General features: G+C 54.8%; 2 protein-coding genes across 6 annotated transcripts; one reads left to right on the top strand and one right to left on the bottom strand.

The window, feature by feature from the left end:
* Positions 1-3,329: 3,329 nt before the first annotated feature.
* Positions 3,330-7,861, top strand: TPRG1L (tumor protein p63 regulated 1 like). Of its 2 annotated transcripts, XM_045548699.1 has the most exons (6): positions 3,330-3,619; positions 3,727-3,818; positions 4,058-4,234; positions 5,460-5,613; positions 6,491-6,728; positions 7,543-7,861. In XM_045548699.1, the coding sequence occupies exons 1-5, from the start codon at positions 3,419-3,421 to the stop codon at positions 6,683-6,685; spliced, it is 819 nt and encodes a 272-aa protein (XP_045404655.1). In that variant the 5' UTR covers positions 3,330-3,418; the 3' UTR covers positions 6,686-6,728; positions 7,543-7,861. The 2 variants fall into 2 exon arrangements, with proteins under 2 accessions (XP_045404655.1, XP_045404654.1); XM_045548698.1 differs by having other exon boundaries at positions 6,491-7,861.
* Positions 7,862-8,898: 1,037 nt separating this feature from the next.
* WRAP73 (WD repeat containing, antisense to TP73) lies at positions 8,899-21,759 on the bottom strand. Of its 4 annotated transcripts, none has more exons than XM_045548696.1 (12): positions 21,622-21,759; positions 19,446-19,598; positions 18,772-18,888; positions 15,867-15,939; positions 14,427-14,530; positions 13,560-13,646; positions 13,068-13,202; positions 12,907-12,984; positions 11,393-11,609; positions 10,255-10,380; positions 9,545-9,736; positions 8,899-9,230 (listed from the first exon to the last, which is right to left on the bottom strand). In XM_045548696.1, exons 1-12 carry the CDS (start codon positions 21,688-21,690, stop codon positions 9,088-9,090), a joined length of 1,494 nt encoding a protein of 497 aa, XP_045404652.1. In that variant the 5' UTR covers positions 21,691-21,759; the 3' UTR covers positions 8,899-9,087. The 4 variants fall into 4 exon arrangements, 2 of the variants coding, with proteins under 2 accessions (XP_045404652.1, XP_045404653.1); XM_045548697.1 differs by having other exon boundaries at positions 11,393-11,480; XR_006734264.1 differs by lacking the exon at positions 8,899-9,230 and having other exon boundaries at positions 9,647-9,736; positions 10,054-10,380.
* Positions 21,760-23,545: the final 1,786 nt, after the last annotated feature.

Below are 23,545 nucleotides of genomic sequence, written 5' to 3'. Positions count from 1 at the left end.
TTACCTGGGCAGGCCTAAACCCAATGACAGGTGTCCTTGCACGAGGACAGAGAGGGAGATTTGGGAGCAGGCTGTGTGCAGGTGGAGCAGGGATCTGGGTGACACGTCCCCAGGGGAGGAGGGCCAGGGATTGCCAGGAGCCACCAGAAACTGGGAGAAAGGCCTGGGACAGATTCTCCCTGGAGCTTCCAGAAGGAACCACCTCTGCTGGCACCGTGATCCCATACTTCTGGCCTCCAGAACACGGGGGATCAGTTTCTGTGGTTTTAGCCACCCCATCTGTGGTCATCTGTCACGACAGCCACAGGAAACTCACGCGAGCTGTGAAGGAGCAGGTCAGTGCCTGTCCTCGGGGAGCCCCCAGCCCCGACAGGAGATGGCAGCACAGGGAGGCCTGCCCTGCGCCGGGCACAGCGCCCCACGGGCCGGGTCTGTGGCACCCACATGCGGGCGCAGACAGAGGGGTCTGCCGGAGTCTCCCGGGGGACATGCTTGATGCAGTGCAGCCCCCGCACTGCTCAGAGACACGAGGTATGTGCCCACCCTCACCCCTCCTGCCAGTCCCGGGCATACCCTTGGCCAAGTTCTCCTGGTCCCAAACTTAACCCGACGTCCCCCAGCCTCCTCCCGGCTCCCACTCAACCAAGGGAAGCCCATCTCGGAGGCCGGCCCTTCCCGCTGGAGCATACCGATGCTGCCGCGCCTGGCCAGCGGCAGAGAGACCACGTCTGTCCCCAGGCCCAATGAGGCGAGTGGCAGGTGGGAGGCAGAGCAAAACCATCCCCCTGCTTGGCTGCAGGATGTGTAGAAAGTTATCAAAACAGCTCAGTCTTGACCAGGAGCGGTGGCTCACGCCTGTAATCCCAGGACTTTGGGAGGCCGAGGCAGGAGGATTACTTGAGCCCAGGAAGTCTAAGGCTGTAGTGAGCTACGATGACACCATGGCACTCCAGCCCAGGTGACAGAATGAGGCTGTTGCTTTGTGTGAGTGGCCTCTGCTCTGTCGCGACTCACCATACCCGCTCTGAGCGCTAAGGACAGCGAGCCCGGCAGGCAGCCTTGTCCCCCTGAGCCCTAATCCGCTCCATGGAGGAGGGAGAGGCAGGGAACAGCCCGGCACTGCCCACCCGTGGCCTGTCTGGAAGGCCAGCTCCCACTGGGAGCGGGAATCCACGCCTGGCTCGGGCTCCGACTGGGGGCTGGTGTGGGCACCTCCAGGACCTGGCAGCACTGGGGGCCTCCTTGGGGCTCCCGTTTGGCACATACATGACCCCCTGACCCACACGGCCACCGGAGACACATGTCAAAGGTGGGGCCCACCGACTTTGTAAAATGCTAACATGCAACACACAGAAATTCCCAGCTGAGACTTCAGGAGCTGGAAGACAAGTAATGATGTCATCTGGGGTTTAGGGACATGCCACATGCCTCTGATTGGGTGGCCAAGTGTGGGTGGTGCTGCCACCTGCCGGCAGGGAAGGCCACTGCCTCGTTAGAGCCCCAAGAAGTCAATGACACCGGGGCTCCAGGGACCGCACAGCCAGACCCCATCACAGCCCTCTGCCCTGCCGCTGGAGCTTGTTCCTATCTGCACGTGGATGACCCATCTGTCATGGGTGGAACTGTGTCCCCTGAAAAAGTACGTTCGAGCCTTAACCCCAGTACTTGTGAATGTGGCCTTAGTTGGAAATAGGGCCACTGGGGTGGGCCCTCATCCAACCACTGGTGTCCTTGTAAGAAGAGGCAGAGACCCACAAGGAGAGGACAGCAGTGAAGGTGGAGGCAGACATCAGAGCGATGTATTCTCCCGATGAGGGGCCGCCAGACAGCAGAAGCTGGTCACCGAGGGGAAGAGGCTCCCCCAGAGGTGTCAGAGGGAGCTGGCCTGGCCCACACCTTGATTTTGGACTTCTGGCCTCCAGAGCTGCGAGAAAGTGAACTTCTGCTGCCTTAAACCAGCTGTTTTGGGGTGCGTTGCCATGGCAGCCCAGGACGCTCGGCATCAGAGTGCCATCTGTCCTGTTGTCTCACACGCACCGACCACCTGCCCCTCCTGCTGCCTCTCAGGTGCTCGGAAGCCCAGGTCACTCCCCACACCAAGGAGGCTCAAGCACCTGGGGCCCTGTCCCCGTCGTCCTGCCTGCTCCAGCCAGCAGCCTCTGCACCCTCCACATTGACCTGGCCTAGCGCCTCCCGAGAGATCCTCATCCCCTCCGGGGGCAGCCCGTCCCAGGACCACAACCCCTCTGTGCCCTCCAGACTTTGCTCCCCGATTCTCTCTCCCTTCCTCCTTCTCCCTGCTCCGCCATGCCCCCCTCGGTGCCCACAGCTCCCTCCTGCCCCCAGATCCTCCTCGCCACGGCCTCTCAGCTCCCCGCAGGCCTCTGTCCTTCCTCCCTCCGTGTTCTCTGTCATCTCCAGCCAGACTGGACGCCTCGACCCCCCGGTCCCCACAGTGGGACACTGGAAGACACTCCGTAGCGGCTCTTCCTGGTCTTGCCGGGTGTGCCCTGACGGCTGTCTCCCGGGCCGACTCTAAGGGCTGCGTCTGTCCAGGGCATCCTTGTAGGGGGGACGTCTCCCTCTGGGACAGAACCCACACACACTCGTGCACCCCAACCTGCAGACTCTCTGACTGGAAACACTCCGACCTGCACATGCCCAACCTGCACACACACCCCGACCTGCACACACCTTACCCTGCACACACGCACCCGACCTGCACACACACCTCCACCTGCACACACGCACCAAACCTGTACACACACCTCAACCTGCACACACACCTCCACCTGCACACACGCACCCGACCTGCACACACACCTCGACCTGCACACACACCTCGACCTGCACACACGCACCCGACCTGCACACTCCGACCTGCACACGCCCGACGCGCTCCTGCCCCAATGCGCACACGCCCCCAGCCCGCGCTCCGGAAGGCGGAAGGGGGCACTGGCCACAGCGAGCGTGTGGGGACACCCACGTGAAGGGCGGCCGCTGCCCGTTCCACGCGGGCCAAGGGGGACATCCCCCAGCCCCTGCTCCTTCCACCCACTCCGCGTCTCCTGGCAACCGACTTCGGCCCCGCCCCTTCCCCGTCTCATAAACAGGAAGTGGTCCTGCGCACGGAGGCCACTTCCGGCGCTGCGAGGGGCGGGCGCGATTGTGAAGGGCGGCGGGGCGGAGCCAATCGCACAGCATGGAAAAGAAGAACCAATCCCGAGGGTCGGCGGGCGCCGGCGGGGGCGGAGCCCGGGGCGGGGCCTAGGGGGAGGAGCCAATCGCGGCGGCTCGCGGCGGCTCGCGGGGCGGGGCGTGGTCGGGGTGCGGCCGGGCGGTGGCTGCGGCGACGGCGGCCGTGTCTAGGTCGGGGTTGAAAAGCGCGGCCGACAGGGGGACCCGGGCGGGCGCGGCGATGCTGCAGCTGCGGGACTCGGTGGACTCGGCGGGCACGAGCCCCACGGCGCTGCTGGCGGCCGGCGAGGATGGGGGCGCGGGTGGCGGCCCGGGCGGGGGTCTGCCGGGGGCGGGCACGCCGCTGCGCCAGACGCTGTGGCCGCTCAGCGTCCACGACCCCACGCGCCGCGCCCGCGTCAAGGAGTACTTCGTGTTTCGGGTGAGGGCCGGGCCGGGCAGGGCCGGGGACCGGGGCCGGGACGGGAGAGGGGCAGCAGGGGAGGGGGCGGGGCGGCCCCGCGGACTGTGACCTCTGCCCTCGCCCAGCCCGGCACCATCGAGCAGGCGGTGGAGGAGATCCGCGTGGTGGTCCGGCCGGTGGAGGACGGCGAGATCCAGGGGGTGTGGCTGCTGACCGAGTAAGCCGGGGCTGCCCGCCGCCCCTTGGGGGACCGCCCCGCGGCCACCTTGCTGGGACCTCCAGGCGGGAGGGCCTCCCGGGGAGCCGGGGTGCGCCCGCTCGCGGCGCGGGGTGTCCCCGCATGCCCCTGCTGTCTCCCTGCGGGGAGGACGCGCTGGCTGGCCTCTGCCCTGGCGGGTGGGCCATGGGGTGGCTGACCAGACACGGCCGCTTAGACTGAGGCCGCTCCGCTTCCAGGGTGGACCACTGGAACAATGAGAAGGAGCGGCTGGTGCTGGTCACGGAGCAGTCGATGCTTATCTGCAAATACGACTTCATCAGCCTGCAGTGCCAGCAGGTGGTCCGCATAGCGCTCAACGCAGTAGACACCATCTCCTACGGGGAATTCCAGTTTCCCCCTAAGTCGCTTAACAAGTGAGTCTGCTCAGAGAGTCCGGTGCTGCCGGACTTCAGGGCCAGAGGAGACCCTGTAATTCAACTCTTTTAAAATCAGCTCCCATGTGGTGTTCTTGGATCTGCCATTATCTAGAAACATAAAGGCCTTCCCTTCAAAAATCGATGGGAAGTTCCTTAAAATAGAAGTGACTTCTGGGCAGTTGAGTGCATTAAAAGGAATTGTGGCACAAAAGACAGCAGTTAGGCTTGTAGTAAAAATGACTTACGGGAGTTAAGGATCTATCGAAGTATGACCCAGCCTGTTAAAAGCGAACTGGGATATTCTTCAGGTAGGGGCCAAACTCTGCATCTTACCAGCCAGGAAAGGATTGCAGGGTATGCCCTGTCTTGCGGGGGTTAAATTTTAAAAGAGAAAAGTAGAATGCCATTTTAACGTATAGGTGTCACTAAAGCTTAGATAAATTTGAAAATATTTAATGGCCAACTTTCAAGAGTTGATCTTCTCTCTTTGGGAGAATTTTCTGAAATATGAGAAACCCAGACGTTAGTTAACTGTAAAACTTTTTGATGTAGAGATTTGGATAGGGGATTCAGAGAGCTGAGCTAACATGAATAAAAATTTTAACCAACATTTTAGTATGACATTAAGGAAAAGGAGGCCGGGTGAGTTGGCTCACGCCTGTAATCCTAGCACTCTGGGAAGCCGAGATGGGAGGATCGCTTGAACACTGGAGTTTGAGACCAGCCTGGCCAAGGGTCAGACCTTGTCTCTACTAAAAATAGAAAAAATTAGCTGGGTGTGGTGGTACACTTTTGTAGTCCCAGCTCCTCGGGAGGCTGAGGCAAGAGGATCAGTTGAGCCCAGGAGTTTGAGGTTGCTGTGAGCTAGGCTGCACTCTAGCCTGGGCAACAGAGCAGGACCCTGTCTCAAAAGGAAAGTTGCAAAAATGTCACTCATTGGGCCAGCCTGTCTATAATGCACTCCTATTAATTTCTAATGATCACGTAAAGGTTGTTTAGCATAACCAAAACAATGTACTTAAGAGTGTAGTAACTAAAGCAACTGTTGGTGGAGACTGCAGTTACTATTAAAATCCACAAGCCATTTTCAACTGTGAAATGTCAGGTCCTTGATTTAAACGTGGAACTGCTTTTTACTGCCACAGCCTCGTAACTGACGAGACTGTCCATGACAGTGCTGTGCCTGCCGTGTTCAGTCTGGCTATTTCTTCTGATTTGTCAGGCGAGAAGGTTTTGGGATTCGAATTCAGTGGGACAAGCAAAGTCGCCCTTCCTTCATAAACAGATGGAATCCGTGGTCCACAAACGTACCCTACACCACTTTCACAGAACACCCGATGGCTGGTGCTGATGAGAAGACGGCGTCTCTGTGCCAGGTGAGCAGACAGACCCACAACGGCTGCACTGCCCAGCAGTGACAGAAACGTTCTAGATGTGCGCTGTCCAGTATGGTGGCCACACACAGCACTGAGCACTTAAATGTGGCTGGTAACAGTGAGGACATAAACTTGTAATTTTCAAAAATTTTAATTAATTTTTATTTAAGTAGCCCCATGTGGCTACTGCTGGTCAGCACAGCTCCGTAAGATGACCCCTTGCTGCTGGTGATACGCTTGGGGAAGGGCCAGGCGGGCTTCAGGGAATGGCAGCAGACCCCCGGGCTGTGCCACAAGGCCATTAGACTAGCTGGGCGGGTGGCGCGCACCTGTAGTCCCCGCTGCTCAGAGGCTGAGGTGAGAGGATCACTTGAGCCTGGGAGTTGGAGGCTGCAGCGAGCTATGATCTTGGCACCACACTCCAGCCCAGGTGACTGAGCGAGGCCCTGTCTCTAGAAACACTAAATAAAAAGGACAATCGGTGTGGACGCTCACCAGGAGCGGAGGCCTGGGCCCGTGCTGGAGCAGAGCCCAAAGCTGGGTGGGTCCTCCAGTTCCCCACTGTGTGCCTGGCCTGGTCACTAACCTGGTAGGCTGTGATAAGGACTAAGTAGGTTAAGTTGGCAGAACCGTTTGGCTCTGCAAGCACCAGCTGCACGGTCAGCAGTGAGCACGCGGCAAGCTCTCGGCTTATCTAGAGAGCTATGCTAAGGAGGTGAGTTTAGGGGCCCTAGGATGTCCTCAGAGGGGACAGAGGGCCCAGCAAGGAGCTATGTGGAGTTTGGAGGATTTATGTGTCTCAAAACTTTTCATAGTCATGGATTACTCTTATCTTGCCTGAAGGTTAAAGCTCTATGTTTTTTCTCTCTCTTTAAAGTTGGAAAGCTTCAAGACTCTGTTAATCCAAGCTGTCAAAAAAGCCCAAAAAGAAAATCCGCTGCCGGGACAAGGGAACGGCGTACTGGTCTTGGAACGGCCCCTTCTCATCGAGACCTACGTGGGACTGATGTCCTTCATCAACAACGAGGCCAAACTGGGTTATTCCATGACCAGAGGCAAAATAGGCTTTTAGCCGCTGTATTCTGGGAGCTCTTCTCTGTCCCAAGAAAGCCAAGGTGACGCGGAGACTGGGGCCTGCCAGTCCTCACTCAGCTGCGCTGCCAGCAGGCAGGACGGTGGGGGTGGGGTCCTTTACCTTTGGAGGTCTGAGTGCAATGAGAATAGTAAAGTGAATTATATATGTTCAGTTGGATATCGGACATCTGCTAATACGAGCTACAGACAAAAGCAAATCTCGCTGTCATTGTGCTGCTGGCTCCCCATCTTCTGTGACTTCAGTTCTGGTGTTTTCCCGAGTGTCTGCTTGGCTTCTTGTGGCTCTGCCCATCCCACCCATGGCAGCAGCCTGCCGCCACCGCAGCCGCGTGGAGCTGCGTGGAGCATCACACGCGGGAGGCACCCAGCGCCTCGAGCGCCTGCAGCTGCATGTGTGTTTACACTGGGTGTCGAATATTGTATTTTGAAATTTAATCCATTTTTTTAAAAGCTAATAGAAAAGACGCCAGCAGACTGGTTAACTAAGCAAGATACAGTCTGTGCCTTGTCAGCTCCTGAACGAATAATTGTTCTTTTGTAAATGTGTTTGACCCAGATCACACTTTTTTCTAAAACTAATCCAAGTCCTGTTAATGCTTATGGCATCTTTCCCAGGCCCAAAAAAGTTTACAGAAGATCATTTCAAGACAATTTATTAATTTGAGAAAGTCACCTTGGTTTTGCACACAATCTTGACAACTGTGTTCTGAGTTTATATTGTTACATTCATACTTAAAAGGGAGTTGGGTACTTTGTTTTTTAAAGAATGCACTTTAGAAAAAGGAACCATACCAGATCCTTGCGAAGCAGCTAATGCCTGCCCTGGTTCCACAGCTCCTGTGGCTGCGAGGCTCCGTCGGCTCCTGGGGACGATTTCCACGTGGGGACCCCACACACCTCCCTGCAACCACATGCTGCTTGCTTGTGTGCTGGAAGCATTTGCTGATAAATAAGTTTCTTCCTTCATTTACAACTCTTGTAGCTTTAAGCTGACCGGCATGGTTGTGATCAGAATGCAGTCGCCTGCAGAACCCATCCAGCCTGCCTCTGGGACTTTAGCCTTTGTTTTTGGTCTCTTCATAAAGATATTTAGAACCAGTGAACGTTGTTCCTTTTTTGAAGTTATTGTTATTAAAGTAGGTGCAACAACCAAGAAAGTGCCTCTTAAATGAGTTTAACCTGCAGCTTGAGCTTGGCTCTGCATGAACAGTGATGGGGATTCCAGTTAACAGACTGGTGCTCACTGGGTCCAGCTCTTCCCTTTACAGAAAGACATGACAGTACGCAAACAGCCTAGGTTCGCAAACAGCCTAGGTTCGCAGTGCTCATCCGGCCATCTGTGGTGTTGAGCTGGCTGCCTGCCAGGCACCTGCTGGAGAGACTGATGGAATTGTTCGCTGGGCCTAGGTGCCTCCTGCAGACAGCCAGGGTGGGCACCCACGGGCGTTGGTTCTCAAGTCTGAGTGGTCACCAGACTGGCTCCCCGTGGAACCAACTTAGGTCAGGGACCCGGCCTTGACCAACTGCTCTGGCACCTGCAGCTCCCCGCCCAAGGGGAACACTGCCCTCGGGTGCTGGGGCTGCCCCCTGCATGCCACAGTGAGTCCGACCACAGAGAGACCACGCGTGCCGCACAGAAATCCACGCCACTTTCCTAAGGCACCAGGGACTGAGCGGGAGCCAGAGCAGAGCCAGGTCTGTCTAGAGGGGAGCCTGGCTGCAGGGGCTCGACTTTTTAAGGTTGTCCATCCTGCTTAAGACAGAACCAGAAATTTAAGATTAACCAAGAAAAGCTTCCTGTGTCCTAAACATTTCAAGAAAACAATGGCCGGGCTCAGTGGCTCACGCCTGTAATCCCAGCACTCTGGGAGGCCAAGGCAGGCAGATTGTTTGAGCTCAGGAGTTCGAGACCAGCCTGAGCAAGAGCGAGACCCCATCTCTACTAAAAATAGAAAGAAATTCTATGGACAGCTAAAAATAGATATATAGAAAAAATTAGCCAGGCTTGGTGGTGCATGCCTGTAGTCCCAGCTACTCGGGAGGCTGAGGCAGGAGGATCGCTTAAGCCCAGGAGTTTGAGGTTGCTGTGAGCTACGCTGACGCCACGGCACTCTAGCCCGGGCAACAGAGTGAGACTCTGTCTCAAAAAAATAGAAGAAGAAAAAGAAAAAAGTAAACAAGCACCAGCAATTGTATAAATTATCAAATATTTATTTTAAATAAAAATCACTTTTATACCATATATATTTACAAAAATGGCTCGCTATAGAAAAATAGAACCCAGTCACTGATTCGCACCATCACGGCGGGAGTCTCCGTCCCTGCCCACGCGGGAAGCACGCAGGTGGCTCCATCCCCACACGGGTGTGTGCGCAGCTCCTACGTGTGGCCGTCCCGCTGTCTGACGGCCGGACCGACCCCCTCCCCAGTCTCCAGGAAACAGAGGCAGAAGTGATCCTTGCTGAGGAGGGCCAGCGAGTCCCCGCTGCAGTGCCAGCACAGCGAGAGCACGGGAAAGTCACCTAGAGAAACACAGGTGGCCAGAGGATGAGAGCAGGAGAGGCCAGGGTCCCAGGGGAGGGCAGCCCTCGTCCTGTGGGTGGGCACAGCCAGGCTAGAGCCTGAGGCTGCCCCAGCTTGGGGTGGGGCTGCTTCTGTCTTGCAGGTTCCCCGGGTTCCCTGTGTCCAGCGTGCCCGAGCTCCGGACTTGTTTACTGAAAGGCCGGGAGCGGGTCTCACTCAGCGCCGCGGACAGCAGCCGGGTTTAGCAACTTGAGCTCACTCGCCAGCCTGCCTGATGCCATGGGACCCAGGGCTGGGGCTCCAGCGCACTCACCTTCCCCGGGCACCTGCACTGACGCGCAGCCTGCCGGCGACCACAGGTAGACCTTGCTGCCCCCCGTGCAGATGGCCAGCCGGGGCTGCTGCGGGTCCCACTGGAACGAGCGCACCGGGGACAGCTGCTCGAGCACCACAAACAGCCGCAGCTTCTGCATGTCCCAGACCCAGACGGCGTTGGGGACGTTGTCTGAGGGAGGAAGGAAGCAGTGCTGGAGTCACCGCCGCCTGGCCCTCCGCTGTGCCGGGCGGCTCAGGGTGGGAGGCGAGGCGGGCGGACCTGGGTGCAGACGCCCGCAGTGGTGCTGAGTGCGAGGCGCCAGGGCCCGAGAGCGAAGCCTCAGGCTTTAGAGGACACAGACTCATGTTTCTCCTTGCTGTGTTTTCTTTTTACAACCCTTTACAAATGTAAAAATCATTCTTAAACACAGGCCCGCGGGCTGCAGTTTGCCCTGGACCCTGCTTCACCCGGTGAAGAGGGAGAAGTGAGCGGAGAGGTGAGGGCACCTGAGCTGGCGTGTTGGCCTGTCACCGTGACAAAGGCGAGGCCCTCCTCCTCTAGAAGCTTCTGCGGGCAGAACCGTTGCTACTTCAGCAGCAAAGTGGGAAGAGGCAACGTGTGGGGAACCCTCACTTGATCTCCAGCTATTGCTACAGCTGCTGCCGCAGGACACGGTGGCCGGACAGGCAGCACCTGGGGGCACTGACCGTTCCGCGTCGCCAGGAAGTAGCTGTCGGGACTAAAAGCCAGCATTCCGACGCCGATTTTAGGGTTCGCTCTGTCAGTTAGAGGCTTCAGAGTCTGCAGGGAGGCGGGCACAGAGGCGATCTCATCTAGGACACCAAAGGGAGAAGACGCCATCGCCATCTTTCCAGAAAGCCACACGGGGCTGAGATGCTTCCGTGCGTGCGCACGTCGGGAGGAGGCGCCTCAGTTCAAAGGGCAGGAAATGCTCCCTGAGCTCATCAGGGCCTCACGGGAGCCTGGGGGCCACGGTGAGAGGCCCGACCACGAGCCCGTGGGGAGGGTGCTGCCATTACCTGCGAGGCCCCGACTTGGGATCGCGGTGGACGCCACACGCTCTTGAGCCCCTGCGGTACCTGGACAAGCTCCGGGACCACCCCCGACCCAGCCACACTCTCAGCAGCTCAAATATCTCGGCATTTGTTTTGTTCTATCCACTTCTGGCATCTTAGTTTACAGTCGTCTTCAATCTCAACGTCGACATTCTATTTTCAGACTGTGCAGGTGCCGAGCACCCATCACAAACCAGAAGCAGAGAGTGGAGCGCGTGTGTGTGGAGCGCGGCCCGGCTCCCCTCCCTCCCACCCGAGCACCCGCAAGGACCAGGCAGCACTGCAGGGCCTCACTGCTACCCAGCGATTCCTCCAGCCGGAAACTCTTATGTCCCCAGTGGCCCTGTTGGGTGGGTGGTTCCACCATGCCCATTTTAGAGATGACGAAACTGAGGCACAGACAGATTCAGAGCCAGGCCACGCTGCTCCTGCACCTGCCCTCATGACCGCCGGCCGCCCTGACGCCCGCTGTGTCTCACTAAAAGGAACTGCCTCACTAAAAGGAACTGCCCTCACTCGGCTGACATACACCAGCTGTCAAACTAATATTCCATCAGCAAAAAACGGTGCCTCGGTGGCCGACCAGGTACTTCAGGTTCCAAACAATCTCAGGATCAATGGGTTGAGAGACACACTGGCTATGAAGTAGCATGGGAAAGGGAAAATGTATTTTTTTTAACAAATACAGGACATCTGAAATTTACTTGGACAAAGAGGAATCATTTGCATTAAAAAAAAAAAGAAAACAAACACGTCAGGGGCTACTCACATTTACTCTCCGAGGTGGCCCTGGGGGGTGGGAAAGGCAGGTGGCCCAGCCCCAGCTTCGGGCTCTTCTGGGCTTCCTTATACACGACCTGAAAGACACAGCGCGGCCGCCACTGCCCACTGCCCGCCTCACGACAGGGGCGGAACAGCCGAGGAGACACGTGGCCAATGCCCGTGGGGGCGCGTGGTGAGCTGGCACGTGCTGGGAACACCGGGCCCTGCCATCGTGGGGGAGACGAAGCATGAGCCCCTCTCCCGGGAGGTGCGATCACCCACCCACCCCTCAGGTCCTCCTGCAGAGTCTGCCCTGTAAGAAATAAGGTGGCAAATGTGCAAGTGCGTATTGAGGGACAGGAAGCCACTGCAGTCACGCAGCCAGTTGTTCATGGAGGGAGCACGCGCAGCCTTTCCATCGTACCAGTGACAGAGAGAAAGCTCGCGCGAGAGGCCAGGGCCGTGGGCAGGCGGGGGCAGCAGACAGACCTGGGGAGGAGCATCCCTGGCCTATAGCCTGGCAAGCGAAGGCCAGCAGCACGGCACGGGTGGGGGAAGGCAGGCAGCCCCGGTGGGGGCAGATCAGCATTTCTGACGCTGGGCTTTGCAGGAAGGCAGGCGGGCAGGCAGACCTCCCCAGCCTGCCCAGTCAGCCCTGCACCCGGGCTTCCCTCCTCACCTGCGCAGCGGCACTGGCCCCGGCTGCTCCAGAGCCGCCACCCACCTGGGGAATCCCCTCTGCCTGAAACTCCTCCTGGTCTTCACTTAAAACAGCCCTACAAGGCACATCCCTGGCCCACCTCACCTTGTGCTTACAGCCCCCAGCCCCTCACTGTCCTCCTCACCCCATCTAGCTGGCTCTACCAGGTTTCTCATTAATGGGTTTGTCTTTGTTCCCTGCTGTCTCCCAGCGCAGTGCCCGGCGGGCAGGAGGCACTCGCAGTGGGCACTTGCCCATGCCCCCTGAACAGAGGGACGTGCCCCAGGACCTTAGCACTTCCTGCTCCCTTGGCCTGCCACGCTCCCTGCCCAGGCCCCTGACTCGCCCATCCAGTGCCTGCTGGCTGGCGACCAACCCCCACCCCATGGAGTCACCCAGCCCTGGCTGCCCTGTCCCCACCACAGGGGCAGGCCCAGGGGGTCCATCTGCTCTTCTCTGGCTGTGGCCAGAGCGCTGTGCCTGGCACAGCAGCAGATGCCCGGTGCTCACGGGCAGGAGTCCCTGGTCTCTCTGCAGAGGTCAGGGACCTGCATCTGGAAAGACCAGGAACGACGTTTCTGGGCTGGGGTCGGGGAGAAGGGAAGAGCCGGGCAAGGGGCCCACTTTAGACCCCTTGGCCAATGTGGACAGGAAGGACAAAGGCCACTGGGAAACTCGGGCTCTGGAAAGGTTACATTAGCAAAAGTTTACGGTGATGTAAGTCCCCAGTTAAAAATACATCACAATAAATAATGTGAAGTGGAAAAGCAGTCCCCGCCCCCAGGACACTGCTCGAGCAGAGATGCGCACGGCACACTCACTATCTTGGGGTTGCTGATGGCCGCGGGATGCCCCAACTCTGTGATCATTTTCCAAGTCACGTGGTTGAGGATGCGCACCTGGGGAGGGATCACGCGTGGGTGAGCACACGGCCCGGCCCAGCGGCTGTCGGGTCTCACCAGTGCCCCGCTCTGGTCCCCACCTTTCCGTCGTAGCTGCCAACCGCCAGGAACTGACTGCTGGGGCTCCAGGCCACAGACTTGACGCCCAGGGACCACTCGTAAGCACAGAAGGCGGACAGGAGCCGGCCGTCGAGGGAGTACAGCAGGACCTTGTACTGTGGACGAGACACCGCCGTTATCTGTCAGTACGTCACTCACCTGGACACGCCACACACTTGGCCGCTGCAGAATGGGGCCCACGCAGATAGCGTGCAGCAGACAGCAGAAACTGTCCCCCACGGCTGTGGGAAAGTTCTAGATTATCAGCTAGAATTGAGATCATCCCTAGAGAAACAGTGACATCAGCACGCAGAAAAAGGGGACACTGGGATATAAATCTAACGACTTGCTGATAAAAGCTCAACTCATTTGAAATATGATAAAATTAACCACGTTGCTGCATTCAGAAAGCATTGCACATATTCAGGTAAAAGCTCCTTAGAAGAGCACGTGTCACCGGGGCATCCGCCTACCTCCAGGCAGGTGTCCCACACGGCCAGCACGCAGCCGTTCGGGGCCCACTCGACCCCTGCGAGATCCTGGGTGTCCGTATCAAAGTGCTTCGAAGGACAGGAGGGAAAAACAGATTAAAATTTGAAAATATTTCTTTAAATAAATAATTTCATTTATTTGATAACTGATTTTTTAACACATTCAGTATTTAATTTTCTTACATAGAAATAGATGAAATCTCTACATCTCTATCCTAGTAAGTGCATTAAATCCCTGCTGAACTCCGGCAGGGCACGGCACACGTGCCAGCGTCGACACCAGGCGGGGAGCGGGGGGGCCCCGGCCACGGTCTGGACGCGCCTGCGCACTCGGGCACTGCCGCCTTCTTGCCAGCCCACTCCTCTCTGACCCGCTCAGACAGGTCCCCTGGGGCAGTCCCTGGTCTGCACTCAGCATCCGGAGGTTCCTCTGCCTAACTCCGTGTTGTGCTGAGACCATGCTCAGCGTCTGCTCTCTGTGCCTGGGCACCTGGAAGCGTCTCCCTGAACAGGCCCTCAGTCACGTGAACTTGAACTTGACTCCACCTCCCGATGCAGCTCACACATATGCAAATGCCATGTGCACTCACAGGAAAAGGGAAAAGGCTACCATTTGACAGCACATTGACATCTGACCCACCAAGCATGCATGACCTTCCACCAAGTCCCCCGCACATGACCGGTGTGTCACCTGCAGGGACTCACAGCAACTCCACCCTTCGGCAATGCCAGGAGCACTGGTCTGTATGGTGCCAAAGGTCCCTGGAACCTTAAGGAACATGCCCTGCACCCCACTTCCTCTCCTGTCAACGGGGTATCTCCATTCCCAGCTGGGGCAGAACGCCTCACCCTCAGGAGCTGCCAGTCACTGCAGACGAAGACGCTCACGTAATCTTTGCAGTCGCGCCGCTCCGCCAGCGCCATGTAGCGGCCATCCCTGGTGAAGGTGATTCCTGCCCCAGAGAGCAAAGCGCACCGGAATGGAGAGGCCGCTGCAGAAGAGCTGCAGCCATGCTCCGTGCTCCTCATGGGAGAATGAGCAGCAGGCAGAGGGGAGAGGAAGGAAACAGCACAGACCAGCCACGCCGTGTTTCTGCAGACAGACGCGAACACCCGCTGCAAAGAGCTGTGGTCTCATCTCTCACGGCACGGCCAGGTGGGGAGAGGTCCATGCACAGACAACTGACGTGCAAGGAAAGCCACGTCGCCTGACACCAACCGATCACAAACTGCTACTGAAAACACGCAGTGCCTCAGGATGACCAAATTCATAACCACGGGATGTCTGGGGATGCTTCTGGCTGGGCAAAGGCCAGCTTGCTATAGCATTCCTTATCTTCCTTTTGAGTTTAATTATTTGTAAGTAAATTTAACGTGAAAATTTGAAAAATACTCGGGTTGAAAAAAAACCTATATTTGCCAGTTCTGTATTAGCTTAAAAAGTCCTATGCCAAAATTCATACTTCCAGAGTAAAAAGAAAAACCCTGAATATCATAACTATTATTTCCACTCAAGGAATGTGTATCTCACCTAGAAGAGACACTAAGATTCAAACTATAAAAATAAATGTACAGGTGTGTTTCACTCAAATGCAGTTTGCAAACTGCTGACAGCAACAGAGAAAAATGGCAACATCACCCAGATGGTGAAACTTCCTTCCGCCCAGGGAAGGGGACGCCTCGCTGCAATTCATGACGTGACGGTGCCATATCCCGCCAGTGCAACGCTGTCCCATTCAGTCTCACTGGTGGTAGCCACAGCCCACCTTTCTTCCAGATGGCTCAGAGGCTTCAACAGGGGACACCTGTCACTGAGCTCTCCTCTGGGAGGCCCAGAGGTGACAGGTGTGATCTCCCCTTTACCAAGATCAGATTTAGTCAACAGAAGAGTTAGAGATGTGAGGTTCAGAACAGGATGCTTGAGGTGCGTCCTGGCAGGGACCTGAACTCCCAGCTCCGTGACGGGGCCCAGGGACCCCCAAGCACCACTGCACTGTTGTCTTCGATGTCTCAAACAGCATCCTCTTTAGTCACGGTGCTCATGTTTTAAAGGGGACTCTTGTCTTTTAGAGATACATATGGAAATATATGCAGATGACATATTAGGAGGTCTGGGACACACTTTAAAATAACCCAAGGGGTGGGGTGGGAATAGAGGAAAGAAGATTGGCTAGGAGTTGTGTGTTGTTGAGCTGCCTTTGCCTGTTCAAAATGTTCCATGACAAAACAGTCAAAAAACCCCAAAATAGCCACAAAAAAACAGCTTTCGAGTAGTGCTGGCAGACTTACCCTGCTGACAAGCTTTAGGATATTTGATGTAAGATACAGATTTTGTGCACAAGGACCAGACGGTTATCCGCAACTGTAGGGGGACAGGAAAGAGAAAGGAAACAGAACGTGTTTAACACCTTTAGAAAGAGTCTTGAGTCCTAAACCACATCATTAGCACCAAGGACAAGACAGGCTGCTGAAGCGAAACTGTCAGGACTCCCAGGGATGTTTTGCCTCTTAAGCATATTCAAATGCCATTTTACTGTGATTAAATTTAGGTTCTTGGTACTTTTTTCATTGTATAACAATATATTTGAGTGACAGAAAGTTAAATATAAGTGCATTTTAGTTAGCTATTTAAAAGTAAGCACAAGTTGCATATTATAATAAGCCTAAAAAGTTATTTAGTCAGAGAAAAATCTTGGTTATAGGAAAATCACAATGTCCAGTCTTCTCCATGGGGTGGATGACGTGCTCTATAGATTCAATTTGGTTCCTTGTGGCTTCACCAGACAGCCAGAGCCCGCGTCTGCACCGGGCAGGTGGGCAGCTGCTCATGGAGGAGGCTGCTTCTGCAGAGGGCTTCTGGAACAACCGCTACCGACACCCTCTCCACCATCCTCTTCTTTCGCTACGCAGGGAGCTGAGGCTGGCACAGACAGGCTGGAGGAAGATCATGTCCCAACAAGGACTGCAGGGCCTGGCGGGTGGAGAGGCCCCAGGGAGGGCAGCCTGGCCCCGTCTGTGCTATTGAGACTCTAGGGCTCACGCACACCTCACCTACATCTCATCCACACCCGAATTTCACACTGAGACTCCCGAGGAGCCTATAAACGAATAATCTTATTTCTGAGAACACTCTCCGTCCTGGCCCCTGGTGAATCTGGTAGTCACTAACACAGGGGCCCAACAGCTGCTCGGCTGGGGCAGACGCCGGCCACGTGAATCCACACCAGGACTGAGCTGCAGCGGGCGTGGCGGCCCGGGGCAGTGGGCACCAACCACTGAGTCTCCGTCAGGAGGGTCCTCTCAGAGGAAGGTGACAGGCCAAGTGCATGCTCCCGCCAGAGAGCAGAGTGAGGGGCGCAGTGCAAATCGACTCCTGAAAATATCACTGTGTTTTTAATTCAAGGAAGTTGAAAAAAATGAATTAACTTAATGTTCTGCATATCATCTCTTCTTACAAAAGAAAAAATCTGATGTCATAACCGTACCGCTGAGCAACGTGTGTGGCACTCAGGAGAGAAGCTGAGGACATGTGTGCCCTAAATGTGGAAAGCAGGCCCCAGAGGCCACTTTCCGTGCTGCCGCTGAACTGAAACACACCTGCCGTCCTGGGGAACTGGGCCGCAAGCCAACGGGCTGCTGTGTCCTCTAAAGCCTCCATCACTGCCTCAGCCTCCTGAGTAGCTGGGACTAGAGGCACGTGCCACCACGAACGGCTAGTTTTTTTTAAGAGACTGGGCCTTGCTATGTTGCCCAGGCTGGTCTCGAATTCCTGGCCTCTAGCGATCCTCCTGGCTTGACCTCCCAAAGTGTTGGGATTATAGGTGTGAGCCACCGCACCCAGCCTGGATTTTTTTTTTTAAGCTAACTATAGGCTATTTACAAAATATACACTAAAATTTGAGGACATAGTTGAAAGTACTAGGATAAAAAAAGATATACCATGAAAACCCCAACTGTGAAGTATTGCTATATTACTATCTGATAAAACAGACTTTAAAGTACAAAGAACTATGAGACATAAAGAGGAATACTTTACAAGAAAGGTTTAATTCACCAGGAAAACAGTGAACCCTGTTTGGAAACAATTATAAATGTGTATGCGGCTAGCAACATAGCCTTGAAAGTACATTCAAAAACCGAAGCACTTTACTGAAGAGATTCATGCGTTTTTCTATATCTTAAAAATACACCACTGACACCAAAGACCTTGTACTGAATTTCATAATTTGAGCCATAATCGTACTACCCAAACTGTCTCCGCGGAATTATCAGATTTCACGCCTCCACCTTTGTGCCGAGCTCTGGCACAGAGCACGCCCGGCATCTGCAGAACACGAGCGGCAGGTGCCAGCGCTGACTCGCACCCGCAGACCGCGGTGTAAAGGAAAGATGAGGGTGGATTCTCACGGAAGAGAATTTCCTATTGCTGAACTAAGTGACTGCCTAAATCATTAAGAATGTAAATTAAGGTTTCTAAAATGTCTTATCTTTCTTTAAAGCTGGACAGAAAGATTACACAACAATACTGCCGGGCTCGTGATGCTCTGACTACTGCATCCAGTGCTTGTGTCTGAGTCGCCCTGGCTTTTCTTAGTAACGGCCCAAAGCACAGGAGTAGTGACACTGGCACTTCCGATAAGCCAAAGAGAAGCCACAAAGTGCTTCCTTTAAGTGAAAAGGTAAAAGTTCTCCGTTTAATAAGAAAAAGAATCGTAGGCTGAGGTTGCTAATATCTACAGTAAGAACAAATCTTCTATCTGTGAAATTGAGAATGGTTATATTTTATTTTATTATATTTTATCTTTTATTTTATATCATTAATGCTATTATGAATTATATTAATTATATTGTTTATTATATCAATTATATTAATGGTTATTGTATTAATCTTTACTAATTATATTTTACATTATTTTATATTTCATTATAATGTTATATTTTATTGTTAGTTATTGTTGTTAACCTCTTAGTGTATCTAATTTATAAATTAAACTTTATCATAGGGATGTATGTCTAGGAAAAAACAGTGTACACGGGGTTGCAGGCATCCATGGGTGGGGTCCTAAAATTTAACCCGGGAGGATAAGGGGGGACGGCTATACTGCAAAACATCCCTTTAATACTCCAGAGCTATTTCAGGACAGCGGAGAGGCTCACATTTGGCAGATGACGGGTGTTCAGGGCTCGCACTTACGTGGAACTCAGTTGTGTTGAGAATGTGGCGCCCGTCTGGGCTCCAGCACGAGGCGACCAGCCCTGCCGAACCCTCGTCTATCTTGCAGTGCCATTCTGGCTGCTCCAGGGACCAGACCTAGACTCGCAAGAGAGAAACGCACGACTGCACATGAATGAGCACACACCGGCGGGTCCTCTCCAGGAGAAAGAACTCACTTAACACCAGCTGCACAGGGTCAAAAGGGCTATCTTTAAAAGTCTTTCTTTATGAAGGATTAGTGCTAGATCCACCATAAAAGCAAGCCACACTTGTTGGTGACCTCATTTTTGTTGTAGTTTTAAAACAGTTATTCACATTGCCATTCGTAAGACCTCATTTAGTTAAGCTTTGGGTGTGTAAAAAAACTACCTTTAGGACTTCTTAAAACACACCACATCCAAGCAGCTAGATTGCTGTTTGTAAATATCTCCTGTTCCTGAATTATATTTGCTTAGAGACTAAGAATATTTTAATGTTTCCTCATTTTAAAAGTACTTGGATTAAACTACCAGAGAAAATAATAATTTTAAAAGAAAACCAGCTGTGAGCTGCATTGCCGTCTCCCCAAACTACAAGGGTACAGAACAAAGCCATTCCTTCCCAGTGACGCTCATGGGAGGGTTTCCTCATTCTAACACCAACACAGCACATACCTGCACAAGCCCTCGTTTGTACATGGCACACAGGATAAAGAGAGAGTCTGCCGACCACTCCACGTGCTGGATCTGGTCCAGGCACGTGTACAGCTGAAGGATCTGAAGGGAGTTCGCATCGCGGACAACTAGCCGGTACTGAACACAGGAAGCCTAGAACACAGGGGAAAGCAAGCAGGTGACATCTGCGCTGAAGGAGGCCAGTGCTCCCTGCCTGCCATGCCGCTGTCTCCCCTCCCATCTGCAGGTTGCATTCTAGATCACCAACCCCAGAGCCAAGCCCCAGACTAAGGTGAGTTAACGGAAGAGCAAGTGGAAATGCACAAGCCACGTTCTAATACTGTTATACTCTACTATAAAGTATAAGAGTATTTAAAACTCTCTACTGAAAGCATTTTCTATTCCTTCCTTAACTGTATGTTAAAAGCTAAAGTGGGGAGAAACTCTTCTGAGAACTAATAATGGATCCTTGTCCTACTTCATCACTTTTAGACAATTTCCTAGAATTTAGAAAGGAAAAGAAGGTCTCACAGTTGCCAGTGAGAATGACACAAAAACTAACTCTCTGATAGAGTGCCGAACTCAGAGCCAAACCAACCGGTCAATACATAGGCTTTAAATTCTGCAAATATAAAGATGCTTCATAAGTACTCATTTATCTCCACTAACTTATTCCTAATACTAAATATGAAAATGTTGAACTGTTAACACTATTATTTTAAAGATACATTTTCTTCATGTCCGTATTTGTTAATTATGTCCACATCTAAGCAAACACTTTGAGTTTATATAATGTCCGACTATTCACCCAGTCGTTGTACATTATGTTACAATTTAAAAAGCAAGAACTAATTTTTAAAAGTGAATTCCTTCATTTTTTTTACTTATCAAGGTCAAACTAGATGACTAGTTTGTGTTTTATGAAGGCCACATTAGTTTTCCATGGGAAAAAGAGAGGGAGGGTGATGGTAGATTGGAACAAATATCCATCACAGCACTTATTTTTTTCACATTATACCTTTGAAAACAGTGATCAGTTACAATGACTTTCTTTCGAAATGCAATATTTTTACCAATGCTTGGAAGAACCATAAACAATCTCCTACAAGATATTTAAACTGGAAACATGGACCTGCTCTACCCAGTAGGCAAGGCACGGCTTTCATGAACACCATTCCAGTGACACATTATTACGAAATGTTTTGCAAAATTTTGACCAGAGTGTACAAACTAGAGAGTATAAAGCACCAAAATTAGACAAGCAAATATCTCTCTCTTTATAATTCACTGAAATTTTCATAAATGATAAAAAACAAAACCCTAATTTATGAGGGGGGGGCGCTTTGAAAAATATGCCAAAGTTTTTCAAGGTGCCATCTGTGCTAAAGACACTTTCTATTTGTAGCTGAATGCTGTTTTGTGGGACTGGGAATAACACCGCCATAAGGAAAGCTAACATGTAACTTTAGAGTTATATTCTCAAAGGCCTAAAGGAAGATGACGGGAATGTTAACAAGGGCTCAAACAAAAAGAAGGTTGGTGCATAAATAAACGGATACACTGTTTAAAAGGCACGCAATTCCCCCAATGGCTCTCCAATGCCATCGTCCTCGCCCCCCTTCTGAGGACGCGCACTGGTCATACCGGCGCATTTCGAAACTGTAAGGGACAGCGCAGTGATTTATGCGCCGCTCTGCTCCCCCTGGGATGAACAGCTCAAATCCCTGCCTCGGGGACAGCCCTCACCTGGGGACGGAACGCTAACCACTTAAACCACGCGCTCCGCAGGCAGCAAAGGGAGGTGAGGAGAGCTAAGAAGGCGACAAAGTGCCCCCCACCACTTCACCACCGCCAGAATGGCAATTTGCCTTTTTGGGCAAAAGAACGGCGAGCGTCTCCAGTGCCCGCAAACGCACGCGGGCAGCACTCTCCGTCCCTGCCCCGACAGGCGGGCCCCGCGGGCAGGGAGGCCGCCCCTGCCCGGCCCGCACCTGCGGGGGGTCTGCCGGCGCCCCGCCCCGCCTGACTCCCGCACCTGCTCCCATCCCGCACTGTCCGGCCCCCGCCCCCGCCAGAGCCCGCCCCCGCGTTCCCGCACCGCCCGGCGCCGCGGCCGCCCCGCTGCCCCGCGATTCGGGGCCGCCCCATCGCGCCCCGCCCGCCCGCGGCCGCTCACCAGGTACTTGCCGTCGGGGGAGAACCTGCAGAGCAGGCCCGAGAGCCTGAACACCTCGGAGAAGTTCATGGCCGCCCGGCTGCCGAAAGGCCGCGGGCACCGCTCTACACCGCGGCTGCCCGCAACCGCCGCCGCCGGCCTCCGCGGCCGGAAGTCGGCGCAAGCGGAAGCGACCCGCAGCCTATCGGCGCCCCGGGAGGCCGCGCGGCATTGTGGGGCTTGTAGTTCTCCCGTCCGCGCCGCCGCGCCTTAAAGGAGACGCTGCCACGTTTCTTCCCACGCGCGATTTCAGGACCGTCCCCAAGGGACAAGGCGCCTCGGGGTCTCTTCCAGCAAGGGCTGCAAATAAAATACAGGACGACCGTTAAATTTGAATTTCGGATAAGCAACAAATCGTTTTCCGGAATAAGTATGTTCCCAAATATGGTATGGGACGCACTGACAGGGAACAGTTACTCCCTTATCTGAAATTCGAATTTAAGTGGGCGACCTGTGTTTGTGTCCGTACACATTTATTTATATGTACATGTAAATAATGCTATATGTGAATTTATATTTATACGTATATGAATACATATTTAATGGGTAATATAGTGTCTATTACAAATGTCACACTGTATGCGTGATGTATAAATAAATATTTGTGTTGTTTGTTTGTTTTTGCTAAGTCGGGCAATGCTGCCCGCCGCCCGACCCTCCCGTCGGCTCCGGCGCCACTTAGATCGCGAGAGAACGAATTCGCCGCTGGCCGGGCAGCATTAGCGCCGGGAGCGCGCACACCCGCCTGTCCCTTCCAAGCGCACCGTGGCCTGCGCCCGCGCCGAGGGCCGCGCCGGAGCGGGGACCCCAGGGCCCAGCTCCGCACCGGTGGGAGCGAGCACCTGCGCGGGCGCCGGGCTCCGCAGCCCTCGCTCGCTCTCCAGGGCGTGCCTTGTCCCCTCTCCCCCTCTTCCCCGATGGCAGCTCCTCCTGCACTCCCTCGCCCACGCGGGCCCTTAGGCGTCCCCGCCAGGCTCCGCAAGCGCCTCCACAGCCCACAGGACCGAGCAGACCCCGACACCCCAGCCCAGCCCTGCGTTCTGAGCGCTGAGACCAGGCCTGGGTCCTGCTCGCACCTCCCAGCGCCCAGCCCCAGCCGGACCTGCTCCCCACTGACGCCCCCAGCCTCCCCAGCGAACGGATGGGGGTGCGTGCACGCATCCTGCTCGGGCGGAGCCAGCTTTTTCTGTCCCCAATTAGACCCAAATCCTGCGTGGGATTCGTCATTGTGTCCCCACTCCCGCGCCTAGCAAACAGTAGGTGAGCAATAAAGGTGTACATAAGTCTGCCAGGCGCGCCAGGGCAGGTGCGGACCCCGTTCGGCCAGACAACCTGGGCTGCACCAGCTCGGCTCGCTCGCGATGCCACGGACGACACTGACGCCATCTTCCAAGGCGTGGGTGTCTACACAGGCAGGGGGTTTGGAGCCAGATAACGGGTCCCACAAGCATCAGACGGCAGCGCACGGTAGGTGCCCGCTGCCCCGAGCCGCTCGCACTCGCCCTGCGTTTCGGGCATGAGGGCCCCCGCGGCCCCGCCTGCCCTGCATCCGTGTCCGAGCGGGGCTGCAGGTGCAGCGGGCCGGAGGGCATCTGTGCGCTCAGAGAGCAATTCCCAGCGCTTCGACACCGCGCGCACCTTCGCTAGCACCCAACAGAATCCCGCGCCCGGGGCCACAGGCGACGGGCGAAGGAGGGAGCCGGGCGCGGGGCGCGGCCAGGAGTGGTCGAGTGCCCGAGTTACTCCCTGAAGGCCGCGGGGCACAACCTCCGGCTGGGGTCGGAAGAGGATTACCCAGAGGGACTCCGCAGCATCCTTTCTGCCCGGAGGGCCCGGGGGTCAGCCGTGACCTCCGCTCAGCGGGCGCAGTGGATGGCGAGCCCTG

Source organism: Lemur catta, chromosome 3, assembly GCF_020740605.2.
Source record: "Lemur catta isolate mLemCat1 chromosome 3, mLemCat1.pri, whole genome shotgun sequence".
Lineage (NCBI taxonomy): Eukaryota > Metazoa > Chordata > Mammalia > Primates > Lemuridae > Lemur > Lemur catta.
The sequence above is the reverse complement of the archived record's forward strand: the minus strand, read 5'-3'. Positions and strand labels throughout refer to the sequence as shown.